General features: G+C 49.6%; 1 protein-coding gene across 4 annotated transcripts in view; it reads right to left on the bottom strand.

Moving 5' to 3' along the window:
* Window positions 1-13,885, bottom strand: part of PTPRA (protein tyrosine phosphatase receptor type A) — a 108,463-nt gene that overhangs the window by 20,930 nt on the left and 73,648 nt on the right. For all 4 annotated transcript variants that reach the window (XM_064511633.1, XM_064511632.1, XM_064511634.1 and 1 more), the window contains 2 exons: window positions 1,606-1,684; window positions 877-1,239 (listed from right to left, as the gene is read on the bottom strand). In XM_064511633.1, coding sequence (XP_064367703.1) covers window positions 877-1,239; window positions 1,606-1,684 — 442 coding nt within the window. The remainder of the gene's footprint in view (window positions 1-876; window positions 1,240-1,605; window positions 1,685-13,885) is intronic.

Below are 13,885 nucleotides of genomic sequence, written 5' to 3'. Positions count from 1 at the left end.
CTGGCACCAGTTGTACCGAGGCCGAGCTAACTCCTGCAGAACGAACCGCACGGGTTTCTCTGCGTCGCACACACCACGGATTTATCATCTCGGGTACCATGACCCGCAACACCTCGGTGTGCTCGGCTTTGGGCTTCACCCTGCCCCACGCTGGCTGCTTTCACCTTCCCGAATAAACCCTACCACATGGGACATGGAATCGCAGGCTCATCCGTCCCCCCAGCTTGGTTAATTTGGAGTAATCAGCCAGCTCATCAGCACTCCCCCAGGGGCTGGATCCCACCCCTGGTTGGCCACCTCTAATCTAGGCCTTAAGTCCCTTGGGACAGGGACTGTCCTTTTTGCGTGTGAGTGCCAAAAGTGTGGCTGTAGCCCATGGTTGCTACCAAAATACAAATAAATGGTCTGTGTAGCAACACTCCGGAAAATCAAAGTTCTGCAGCTGAGCGCAGTCCCAGGGTGATTTATTGCTACTCCTTAGACAGACCCACTAAGGCTCAACTTTTCGGCCAGCACCTGGCAGCTGTGCAGCACTAACCCTATTTTACCCTCAGAAAAGCACAAAAAGAGATGAAATTTGTCTGCGATGGAAGTGGAATGAGATCCTAGGACGGCTGGTACCCCAGCACGCTGGCACTGAACCACTGCTTCCTAGCGATGTGTTGTTGTTTTCCTGCTTAAATTGAAAAGCCCAAACCTTCACTAGGATAAATCTGTTTCAATCTAGTCCCTTCAGCGAGTTACACTATTTTACATCGTCTTGGAATTTGCCCTAAAGAGTCGTCTTGTTCCCTTTTATTCTCAGGAAAGGAGAGAAGGGAAAAGAAACAAGAGGTAGGGAAATCTGGAGAGGAAGGAGAGAAGAAAGCCACCCACCATTGTGGGAAGCAGAAGAGGTCTCCTGAGTCGTCACCGTCACGCTGAAATTCCTGTCCGTCGACTCCTCTTCTGTGGCCGGCAGAGCGGCGTGGGGGACGGACGGTGTCGCGCTGGGGAGAGCGGAGGTGGCCGGAGGCGTGGGCAGGGTTGTGCCGAGGGTGGAGGTGTTGAGACCCACCTCGGTGGTGGTCGGCGAGGGCCTGGTTGCTGCTGTTGTGGGCTTCTCCGACCCCGCGGTGGAAAGAGCCGCCGGGGAGCTGCTGGTGGGGCTGGTCGCGCTCGTCGGCGGCCCGCTCTCCGGACTTGCTGTCGTTGCTTTGACGGGACTCCTGGGTGAAGTGAGCGTGGTCGTGGGCGGCTCTGCAACCAAGGAAAGAGCAAGGGGACCTCCGTGAGACACCCTTCCGCGGTGCCGAAGGACTTGGCTGCTGGAGCGTTACCCCCAAAGCCCAAGCCCAAGACGGAGAACGCGTGACACCACATGGTGAGTGACTCCTATCAAAGAAGGTTTCTTAAATACATCTGTGAGATCGAGAAAGATTAGAGTCACTGCCAGAGAGGATCAATATTTGCTACGGGACAAATTGGCAGGTCCCATTTAGGAGCACCTCCAGTCCGAGCAAGCCTGAGGGCTGATGGGGCAAGCCACCGAGCCTGCGAGCGCTTACTCCCTTGAGCCGAAAGATGGTTTAGAGACAGAGAGAGGAGACGAGGAGCGTATCTTACCTGTCGTAACGTTGTTAGCACCCACGCTTACGAGGCCGCTTCCGAGCAAAAGGACAAAGACCCACAAATCCATGTTGACCTGGGGAAGAGAGCAAAGAACAGTTACCGGCCACGTCGCGCGATGGACCCCCATCTCGCATGCCTGTGGCTGGGAGGAAGGAGTCATGCACGCGGCTGGGGTTGCTCTTCGTATCGAGATCGGAAGGATTTGTGCCCGCATTTGTACATCCCCAATGGGAGGGCACGACGGGGTTAGCCAAGGTGAACAGAAGCCGGGAGGGAATTTTGGGAGAGGACGGAAACCCGCGCCAAGGAACGAGCTGCGGAATGCAGCACCGATGGTTAAGCGCTTGGTTTTAGGGGAAATTAATAATGTGTGTGCAAATAGGCCTTCTTCGAGAAAACCTAAATGCAACGTACGGGAAGAGCCTGGCAAGGGGCCTCAATGCAAGACGCCCCACGGCACGCTGCTTTTGCTTTTCTCCCCTTGGAATTTGGTCAGGGTGGATTATGACGTGTTTATACATTTTTCTGGATTCCTGGTAGCCCTGGAAAAGCAACGTTTATGACCTGTCAGCTCCGTGCCTAGGAACAAGAGCTCTGCGGAGCGAGATCTGAGCTGCGCGACGGCTGCACAAGTAGCTCAGGACGCAGCAGATGGACCTCTTGCCTATGCAAAGCCCCGTGTGTTTGTGCTCGCTTACTAAATGCACAAGCAACACATACCCACGCTATAAATAAGAAGCTAAAGCGATCTGAAAATGCATGGTGCATGCCGTACATTCGCTCCCTGAAAACGTCCTGCAAATCGCACGATGATGACACCTGTAAAACTGTTTTCCCTGCCACGATCCCCAGGCTTTCCCCCCTGCAACCCTTTTAAATACACAGTCCTGATGGTGCTTTTCTACCCACACGGAGCTCAAAAAGCTCCTAAAAACGGGTAGCGTTATCTCCTCCTGAATGGAGACGGGTCGAGAGGCTGCTCGGTGGGTGCCACCCATGGGTGTCTGCTGCTGACCCATCTCCTACGCTTCAGGCGCTCATCACTTCTCCGGCTGCATTTGCAGCATCTCCTGGGAGCAGGCTGGGATCTCTCACAGCCAAGTCCGACGCTGCCAGAAAGGGTTTTCACCCCCATCTTCGATCAGAGCCGGCCTTAAACTCAGCCCACGCTGTCCATCCTCATCGTGCTCATCGAAAGCCGCCTGAGCCAAGGCCCATCCCAAACTCTGGGCAGAGGGACAAGGCTGAAGTCACGAGCGGCATCACCCCGAGGGACCGCGGGAAAACGGCGCTCGGCGGGGCTAGGCGACGCGCTCGACGCTTTGCACTTAACGTAGCCGATAAAACCACTTTAAGGGCCTGCTCCAGAGCCGGGGATGCTCTCGACCTGACCCGCTCTGGCCCAGGCCCCCGCTCCCTTCCCCCTCGGCTGCCGCCCGGCCGATTCGGAAGCGGGGAGGAAATACTTGTAATGTTATCAACATAAACACAGCCCTCGGCCGGCCGCGACATCCTGCGGGCGCTGCGGAAAAACAGCCTGACGTCACGTCGCGGCCCGGGAAAAGGGAGCCGGCGGCGGGCCGGGGGCGACCCGCTGCGAGGGCTGGGCGCCGAGCTCCGGCCCCGGGAGCCTGCCGCCGTGCCGAGGACTTCGTCGAGGGCTGCAGGAATCACCGACCTCCGAGGCGGACATCCACGGCCCCCTGCCAGGGCTTTCCACCGCCTTGGATGCGTTCGGGATGCCCGCATTTTGGATTTCTGCAAAACAAGGCTCTCGGCATGCAAGGAGGATGCAGGACAGCCCGGCGGGGCGATGCTAAAACGCGCTGGTGCAGCTCAACTTCTCGGCACTGCTCACGGTGAGAAAGAAGAAAACTCTTTGCTTCCCTCCTTTTTTGCAAGAGAAGAGGGCGAAAAGACGAGTTTTGGCAACTTTGGCTCACGGCGGGAGCAGGTAACAGCAAGGGCGAGTGGATGGGAAGGGGAGAAACGCCCCGTTTTCGGAGCAGCCGGCCACCCCAACGGCTCAGACCGTCCCGGCTGAATCGCAGCCGCCCTGCTGCAAACGCACTTGGCTTTTAAACGACGGGCCGGGCTCCCTGGCGCACGTGTAACCCCGGCGAGGCCACGGCACCGGGCACGCGAGGAAGCTCCCGAACGCCGCTGGCCTTTCCACGGGTCCGAAAATCACCGTAAGTGTCTGCAGCTCTGAGACCAGCCCTCTCCCGCAGCTCCCCGGCCGTCGGGCAGCGGCGGGCATGCTGCTCCCGCGATTTTTTAATTTTTTAATGTGCTTTTTAAATATTACATGTTCGGGTTTCTCCCTCTCTGTTCCAGGCATTATTTGTAATATATGGAAAGAAAATGTTAGTCCAGCCCATAGATGAGCTCCCATGTTCAAAAAGCACTAGCGGCTTTCGGTTTAGGAGCCATAAGGATGCACAGCCATTTCCCACCCCGGCAGCATCCTTTCCTAACTGAAAAAAGACATTTTGGAGAACAAGCAAACAACCTTTGAGGAGGGGGAACATGGTTTAAAAAAAATACATAAAAGTCCTTTAGGCACGATCTCTTCTTCAGGACGGCGATGGCAAGTGCCGGTCCCAAGACGTTTGGCGGCAAGCCGGGAAAAATGGTGTTGGAGGGTATTGCTCGGCGACAGCCTTAAAATAAATATTAAAAAATATATATATATATAATATTAAAACATATATATATAGAAAACACCTGTTTACTGGGTGTAATTCAGACGAGTTGCCACCGTAACCCTCCAGGTGTAGCGAAATCACTGCTTGTGAAACTCAGGACTCAGGGGCTGCTAAGTGAGATATGCCCCAGCTCTCGCCAGGCTTCGTATTGACGATGTTATGATTGCAAATGCAGAGAAAAAAAAAAAAACAATGCCAGAAAGCATCAGGTTGGGCATCGCTGCTGCAAAAAACACGTTTTGAGAAGGTTTTTTTTTTCTTTTTAAGCCATTCTGGAGTCACACGCTGCAAATTCGCTGCAAAGCCTGCCTGCTTTCTACTTTTTTTCCCCATATTTTCATTTTTTTTACATGTAGTGGAACACCATTGCTTCTCGTCACATAAATTTGCATTTATTAAACCAAAAACGTTGGTCGAGAATAACAGAGAAATGAAGACAGCCTCGTGGAAAGGGGCTGGCACTGGTGACCGGAGATCTACTTCCAGCTTGCCGGTTGTCCCTTGAGCTAAATTATATATATACAGATGAAGAAACCAGAAGCACAAGTTTTACCAACGCTAACTGAAATGCATCAACTTCAGGCTTTTAGTTATGTCATTTTAACTCTCCCAAATGCCGGGCTGCAGACGTGCCCTGAGCGGCCATCGGGAATTTCAGAGACAGCGAATTTCTTTCCCGATATACCAGCACTTGCCGCTTCAACTCACAAGCTCAGAAGGAGATCAAGAGCGGAAAACGTCTTCCTTTCTTACTATTTTATTTAACTGCCAGAAGCGTCTGGAGACGCAGCTCACGCTGAAGACTTCAAGCTGAAAAATCTGACCTGGAGCAGTTGCACTGCCAGATGCAAACGTTTGAACACGACCTACAAATTGGTTACTGGGACGTGGCCAAGGTCAAAGGCAAACGGCCTGATGGATATTTCTAGGGCTGCAAAGTCAGCTCATCAAAATACCCTAATTTTCCTCTTTTCATCGGAGGGCAAATCTACCAAGAGCTGTGGGACTCTCCCGGGCACTCCTCCGGGCTCGGTGGGAGACGCGCTCCCGGCAGCCGGGCATTGCCCAAGGTGGGAAACACCAAATAACCAGCTATGGGTGACCTAGAGATGTCAAGGAAGACTTCGATGTCTTTGTTCTGCTTTCTTGCTTCCTACAGACCTGCACAAAAAAAGCGTAAAGAGTCTGTCCATGTACTTCAAGCTTTGTGCAATTCTGGCTTATCCCAAGCCAAGCCTAGAAGAGGCAAGCATAGCAGAGAGAGGCAGAAGAAGGACAGCTTGAAAGCAGAATACATCGTATGAGCAGCAACATGCTGCAGATCAGCACTGGAAGATGTCTTCAAACTCCTCTTTGCTTCCTAGCTGCAGTTCACTAGTAATCACAGCAGAGCGATCGGCTCCTGCTTTCAGGAAAAAAACTCCTTACTCAGTAACTCCACCACCTCCTCGCTGGCTGATGCCAAGTATGGGACGTCTATGAACATCTCATTCACTTTTTGTCCAGCTGAAGGCCACCACGAAAACAAGCTGCGACTTACTTGTAGAGAAACAAAGAAGTCTGTTGAAGGTAGCAGAGATGCTGCACCTGAAATGTGGATCAAAATGCAACACTGCAAGCTGCGATGCATTGCCAGTGGGTTTAAAAAGCTTGAGCAGATGGATCCTATTTGACCCTCAAAACAACTGCTTACATTGCTTCAAAAATAACCCAGCCCAGGAAGGTGCTGCCCATCGGAGTCCTATGGAGAAAAAAAGCATCGTGTGATGACAAAGAGGATAAAAACTGATGCTTCTAAGACGCAAAAAATCTGGGGGAAATGCCATGATGGCAAGCTATTCAAATTAACAGGTGAGGACCAATCAATGGGGCTTTCATCGACTACCCTCAACCAGTCTAATTAGCACTCATTAACTTCTGCGTCTAGCGGCGCGGAGGATGAACGCTGGCAATTAAGCTGATTGCTTTGCGCGGGTAACAGCTCTTCACCCGGCGAGCTGCCTCGCGCTGAAAGGGCGTCGTGCCACCGGTGAGAAGCCTTTTTCCACAAAGGGTGAAAGCAAAGCGCTCTACTCGGAGAAAAATTGGGGAACCACTTTTTTTTTTTTTTTTGGAAGCAGGAGGAAAATATGGGGATTTGTCATTTTTTACTTAGCGTGCATCATCACCCGAAGCGATGAGGGCAACGCCTGCCCCGTTGGCGATAGCGTGAACCAGTCTCTTCTCCAGTCACAACATGTAACACATGAACCAGGAAAACTGGGGTAGTTTTAGGTGCAGGCGAAGGGCCGACCTCGCACGCTGGGACAGTTCGTTGACGGCCACGTAAGGACAGGGAGCCGCGCGCATGGGCTTCCCACATCAGAGATAGCAAAGGAAGAATAAAACCAATCAAAACCGTGAGACTCAGCTGCAAGCAATGACCTGGTTTAGTTGGAGGCAATATTTCTAACCTTTTAATAGGCTCATTTACAGGAATTAGCCTTTTAACATTGTGTACTTGTGTATAAACTGTGTGCAGCTCCAGCGGGACAACGGACAGGACATCTGGTTTCCTGAGCAATTAACAAAATTACAGACAATTAATGGGACTGCAGAGAAGAGCAACACAAGCAACTGGGGAGAAAGGCTGACTTAAGATGTCCCCAAATCCTCTGGAGAAGCTATTTGGAAAGAGTTACTGTGGACTCCCACTAACCACGGATACATTTCTGGAATCCGTGTCTTTCTCTCTTTTGGAAGTGCATGTTTTTCAACATGTTAAAGGAACATATATGTCCCAGCAGAAAGGAGTTTGCACTCAGACAAATGCCAACACATCTTCAGCAATGCCCGTCTCTATAAAAGGGTAACGCGGCTGACGGTTTTGCTGCAATCCCCGTTACCGTTCACACCGCTTGCATTTTGAGTTTTCCATCGATTTGCTTTCCGGCGACGCAATTCATTTTTATAGCGACAGCAAGTGGGATCCGCCTCGGCCACGGATCAGCGACGGTCGCTCTGCAACCACGTCAGCTGGGATGAACATCTCTGGAAATCTCACAAAAATACAGTCTGGAAATGCTCAAAACAGGTTCGGAAAAATGATACGGAAGCTAGGATTACAAAAGCAGATCAGCTGTCCCAAATATTTCTTCTCCTGAAAAGGGACCAAGCAAACTGACTCTTTCAGTTTGCCTCCTGTGGCTCTATTTCCAGTTATATATTTTTCTTTCCATGTTTCACTTGCAACACTGGTGTCCTCGTCCAAGCTGAAGGGATGCTTCGAGCACGGGTTTTCGAGTCACGCCAAGAAGCTGGGGATCGTCTAACGTTACAGCATGGGGGAAAAAAAGGAAATCATTCATGCCAACCTGCTTCCAGCTAGCACAGGGTTACGCCCCTAAATGCAGACTAAAACTATATCTTATCCTATTTAAGAACAGGAATTCTTAGGAACAGGAATTCTTAAATAGCAGGGTGATCGGGAAAGGTTGTGAATCTTGAGGCAGGGCGATCAAACTGAAGAGGTACAATTAAAATGAAAATGAAAACCTCAGTGCATTTCCATGGTTACTGACACACAGTTGCTTGATCAGGGGCTGCGTAATTAGATTCCTTCTCAAACAGAAGATGTTTTGCAAAAATATCCGCAGCCACAGACACGAGCAAACGGCCTTCCACAGCTTATTGCACTGGGCAGCCTACGCCAAGTGCGAAAAAGCTAGGAGAGCAACAAATGAGAAGAAAATTCAATTTTTATTTTTCAGTCATGCCCGCTGCCTCAGACGTTTTGGACCACCTCTACAGCAAACCGCTCAACGCCTCAAGTTACGTGCTCGGTAACCATCCGGTCCATGCCCGCTTGCTGGTGGGATGAGCACCCACAGCCCCCATAGACACTGCACCAAAAACCAATGCTGAGAAGTTCCGAGAAAAATCTGAAGCTCCCTCAAGTGAGTCACCAGGATGATTAACTTTTCGCTCTCCCAGGTTATTCATAATCCATTCTCTACTTTAATCTCCCCAACAAAAGGCTGCGCTTGAGCATTGTCAGCCAGGGCTTTCATAATCAACCTTCAAAATGTTCAAGGAATGGTAAAGAACAATGACTCCCATAACTGAATAAATACAATCTAAACAAAAAATGCCCGTTGCTAAGGTTAATAAGCAGTGCGTTTTTGGCACAGCTCAGTACTGTGCATTCCAGTGCTATCATATATTAAAACCGCGCTAGAACTAGGCTTCGGTTGGAGGAGAAGAACCTGACGTTCAATTCTGTCATATTTTCCCCTCGAGGATATTATTTAAAACATCGATATTGTGTAACAGACTTTAAACCGACGCAAAGGCGCCATCATTTAGGGGAGACTCTATTTAAGCCTGTGCGTTGCTTCAACCTTGAATTTCAGCAAAGCCGGACTGGGGATCCAAGTCATACCCCAGCAAGGATGGAGGCGAACCAAGGTCGGAGACGGCGGCGTAAGAGTTTGGAAAACTAAGGACAGCATGCAGAGATTTTAGGAACCAATTTGGAGGTTGTTTATTCTTAATGAAGATGGAAGAAGAGAAGAAGAGCAGCTCGAAAGAGCTCAAGGACAACACTTGGGGAGTTCCACCCGCAAGAGAGGAGATGCGTTATTCACCCGGTCTTGCGTAATTCCTCAAGTCCTCGGCAAAGTTTTCGCTCTACTGCCCAGGCACCAGCACGGGTCTCCTAACCCTGACGTGAGATGGGTAGATCACTGTCTTACTGAGCACAGGGCAAACCATCCGCTGGAAGTGGTCAGTCCCGCAAGAGATGGCTATGTCCTACGACAAAAAGAAAGCTGGAAAAACAAAAGATCAGTCTATGGCAGGGTCCCACAGAGAAACCAGCCACCTACCACCAACAGCCACTGGGCAGGAAACGCCAGGAACTCGCAGTTCAGACCCACGGTCTCAAGGAAAGCCCCAGCCCAAACCGCAACAGCTTGTCTTTTGAACCAAAACCAAAAGAAACCACAGAGCACTGTGGGGTTTCGACATCCTTAGCTAAAGAAACTGCACCTGCGTGCTTGGTTTCGGTACAGAAATCCCCTTCCTCAGCTCTGGGACAACACGGAGCTGGATTCTCTTGGCTTTCTCCCCATTAAACAGAGCTGCACTGGGGTCCAGCAGTGAGGGGACGCTGAGGGCAGCAGTGACCACAGGCCACACACAGCCGCTCACAGCCATCGCAAGGTGCTAGACAGCCAGCAGGTTGGGTGAGGAAATGCAGTGGTGGGAAGTATTATCTTCTTGGTGAAAGATGCCTAGGGCTTCTTACTTTCTTCCTAGACAATTGCAGTGAGTGGTATTGGCACTGAAGTCCCACCTGAAAGCATCAATGAGCAGAGCTGGTGGAAAACCTCATGTTCCACTTGCAAGCAGCGGAGGACTTGTAGCAAAATCTCGGACAACTCTAACACAAACAGGCTGATCCTGTATTTACACCGTTCCTACATCTTCTGGTGCACAAGTTTTGGGGCAACATGTGTATGTAAGAGAAGCTGCTCCAACTGTGCTTCTTTGGCAAGTTCACAAGAGCTTCTCTGTCCATGGAGGACACCCAAGAGAGGCCACCAGCTCCCATGAGCTCCCATTTCCAGCACTTCCTAACAAGCCCATCTTCCTCCCCTCTAGATGGAGCTCCAGGAGAAGTATGAAGTCCCATCCTAAAGCGAAGGCAGATGCGTCATGTAATCACCAAAGAGCTCATGACCTCAGGCCTGACAGCTGCAGGTTGCACTAGAAAAAGAGTCGGAAGTCTTTAACTCGGTTGGTAATTTAGTGAAAGCCCAGCAAACGTCAGGTTGCAGTTCCCAAAGGCCAGCGAGTCAAAGCTTGCAAGCACTCGATTTCAAATTATCTCCAGCATGGTGAAGATAAGAACTGTGAGGAGCACTGAAGGCTTGACGGGCAAAGATTGGGCTCTTGGCCACCCCGTGCTCCATTAACGCATCTATAATCCACTGTCAACTTGCAGAAAAAGGGAGCGATACTGTGATGCAGGATACTTTCCTGATCCTCAGCTCCTTCTCCGACTTCCACCACCATCACGGGCAACTCAGTTTCTTAGGTACCAAATAAAAGAAAAATACAGGTGGCCGTGACCAAGGAAACAGCTCTTTAGAAAAAGGCCAGTCTTTGTCTTGTACTATCTGAATAATTAAGTGCAAATGGCTATGTTTTTTTCTTTTGAACATCAGGGAGCTGAATTGGACACGTTCGACAAACCTACTGAGAAAAGACGTTCTACCAGGACACGTAAGTACTACCGTTTCCTTGGTTTCACTAGGTTCAGATTCTCGTTTCGTGTCCCTCGGTAGGATAGCCAAGGAATCGTCAGACTAATCGTCCCTTTCTGTAATACAACAGCAAAAAGGCCCGAACGCAGGTCACGTCAAAACGCACTCGAGGTACAGCGCCCCGAGAAATCATCTTTCCCTCCTTCTGCGGGGCACTTTTCAGTCAGAAAGGACATTCGGATGCCAGGAATAGCAGCTGTGATTTGAAGAGATGGCACAATAACAACAGCAGGGTGAGGAGGAGTGATTTCTCTGAAATTTTCAGAGATTTAATTTGCACTGGGATCATAATGTTTTTTTGTATGCACATAAGCAGCAGTTAAATAGCATATCTCAGCCTTTTTGCATGCAAAAAAACACAAAGAGGGGATTTCAGGCTTCCTTGATGACAGCAGCCAGGACACACAGGTAAGAGATAACAGAAACAAGGAATCACTGTAATTCAGTTTTTATGGTCCGTTCTATTTTTGCCAATAAAAAAGACCTCCTAACCAGGCACCAAATATCACCTTGTGTCACTTATACTTTAGTGATATTAAAACAAACATTAAGAGGTTGCAACAGAGCTCAAATGCCCCTGCGTTAGGCACTGAAGATAAGAGGCAATTCTTGTGTAAATGCCAAAAAAATGCTACAGTTGTAATAAAGCAGAAGTGAAGTAGGAAACCAGATCCTCAATGCATGCAGGTGCCAATCTCCTAAACCTCTGTGGGACCCTGGGCCTGACTGATAACGTGTTGTGGTCCTTCATCCTTTCATCACTCAACTAAGAACCACCCACAACTTCAACGTGAGTTCAGTAGACACATGTCCTATGACAGCTACCTCTTAAATGATCGATCGAAACTTGTAAGCAAGCAAAGCTCTTACCAACAGCACATTTTTTCGGAGCTGTGCAGTGTTCGATGTTTTGGCCCGAGATACGGGAGCAGGTCACTCTGGACAGGAGACAGAGGTAGGGAGCACGGCTTTGCCGTCATAGCTGTCACGGAGGAAGCGATGCTGCAGCAATGTGGATATCCGAGACGCGAGTCACCGGCTCATGAAGTTCAGCCCCCCCCATCTAGGCCAAACGGCCATCAAAATTATGCTAAATTTAGTTCATTACAAACCCGTCAGAGCTGACTGAGAACTCCACCCAGGTTAAATATTTTAATTTCAACATAATAGCAATGCACCGGCTAGTAGCAGAGATATCCCCATCTTGTGCTATTTGAAGCCTTTGCCGTCTCAGGCTTTTAAAAAGATGGATGCTTTAAAAGCAGCTTTCCAACAAAAACATCCATTTTTATCACGCCCTTGCTGGGAGTATAATACACAGAAGGCTCTTCAGTATTGCCATTAAATGAGAGACTCCCCTAACCAGGCGTTAAATGGTACAGGAGCTTGTACACAGAACAACAGAGAGAGCTTTCTGTGGTTGCTTGTTGCTGCAAAAACACAAGACAAACTTTGTTGCTAAAGCCCAATATTGTATTTGTCGGCGCGGCGGCCAAGCCTAACAAACTAATCGCATTTTGACGGCGTGAAATCCAGCCTGCCGAAGACCAGGGGCAAACTTGGCTCAAATTCATCCCACAGTCCTTAGTCCAAATCCAATCCGGTCAAATCCAGAATCCTGAATGCATTGCTCTGGTTTTCTCATTCCCGAGAACAAGCCCAGCATGAGGTGCTCTATTGCAAATGCAGGGATGCACCAAAGCAGGAGGGAGAAATGTAAGAGATTTCATTTTTTTAAGTGCAATAAGGGTTGAAAACAGAGTGCTACACATGGAAATGGGGTGGCATCCAATACAAACACAAAGCGAGGAGGACACTATCAGTAATCAGTGAGTTTCAGATAATTTTTACCTTAGTGTCTTCGTGTTAAGTTCTTGAGTGACAGCCAATTTAAAAGCTTAGGGACCATCCTCAAAAGCACTGATCTCCAAAAAATTTCAGGAATCTAGGCGTCGTTTCCAGAAGTAATTTAACATTAGTGTAAACCCCACAACGGAGTATTTGCCCAGGGTCTCCAAACAACCTCCACCCCTCTCTTCCTCCCATCCTCTCCATTCACATCTCCTGCTGCTCAGGCTGTAACACTCCCACGTACAGGAACATGCTTATATGTCCAGACCACGTCCAGCTTTGGAGGCGAGGCGAATTTGTAACCTTCTCCCCCTCCTTGACTCTCCAGTGTAGAGCATGACCTACAGAAGAGGCAGACCTAGACGCTTTGGAAAAAGTGGTGCCATCTTCATTCTCGATGAATTAGTTATCCCATGAGCATAGCACAGAAAGGATCTAGCTCTACATGCCTGCTACCTGCTTCGTTGCAGGAACATCTCAGTATCACAAATACCACGTTGCAGAAGTTATCCGCATGCTCTTAAGCACGCATAACTGTTTCTTAAGTCTATCTTGTTATTTCAGTGACAACACATCTGAATAAACAGGAACTGGAAACCATCACCACTTCTTCAGCACATTGCACTGATTGAGAGCACAGAATCACAGACGGTTTGAGGTTGGACGGGACCTCTGGAGATCGTCTAGTCCAGCCCCCTGCCCAAGCAGGGTCACCTGCAGTGTGTTGCCCCGATTGAGATATTTATGAAGATTCAAACAACGAGCATCAACAGCAGGGGCGACTGCTAATCCTTGCTGGCATGGACTAGAATTAAAGCTAGTGAGTTAAAAAAAAGAAAAAAAAAGTCACCCATGCTCTGAGCCACCCGGGCTTGCATCCTCACACTTCTCTAATTCTGACTATGAGATTTAGATACAGACGGACTTAACCCAACACGATTTCTCCTCGACCTACTCAGGCATGGAGATAAGACCCATAAAAGCCAACTCTAACGATCCAACACTGTGCTACTGCCAACCAGCCACTTCCCATCTCCACCACTGTTCCTCACCCTACCCCAGAAGAAACTTTGAGGGATGGTGAAACACACGGGTAGGGAGAGAAGGGGATTATTGCTGACTGCCTATGGGTTCGTGAGAACGTGCCGGGGATGGGGAGGGACGGGAGGAACTGTTTATTCTTCGCAACGCTCTCCACCAGGCTGCCGGTCGCGGGAATCAATGACGTCCGTGAAAGCTCCTTAACACAAAGGGAAAGACCCTGCATGCGGAGGGAGGGGAGGGTTTCAGATGACCCAGTTTAGGGATGCAGCGACTGCCGACTGGCTTTAACTCCTTTTATCCCAGATTAGCCTCTTTGAAGTCACCAGCAGCGAAGGCGTCTCGCTTGCTAGAAAGGTGCCACGT

Source organism: Dromaius novaehollandiae, chromosome 4 (genome assembly GCF_036370855.1).
Source record: "Dromaius novaehollandiae isolate bDroNov1 chromosome 4, bDroNov1.hap1, whole genome shotgun sequence".
NCBI classification, from domain to species: Eukaryota; Metazoa; Chordata; class Aves; order Casuariiformes; family Dromaiidae; genus Dromaius; species Dromaius novaehollandiae.
Note: the sequence above shows the minus strand (reverse complement) of the source record. Positions and strands in the feature narration are given on the sequence as shown.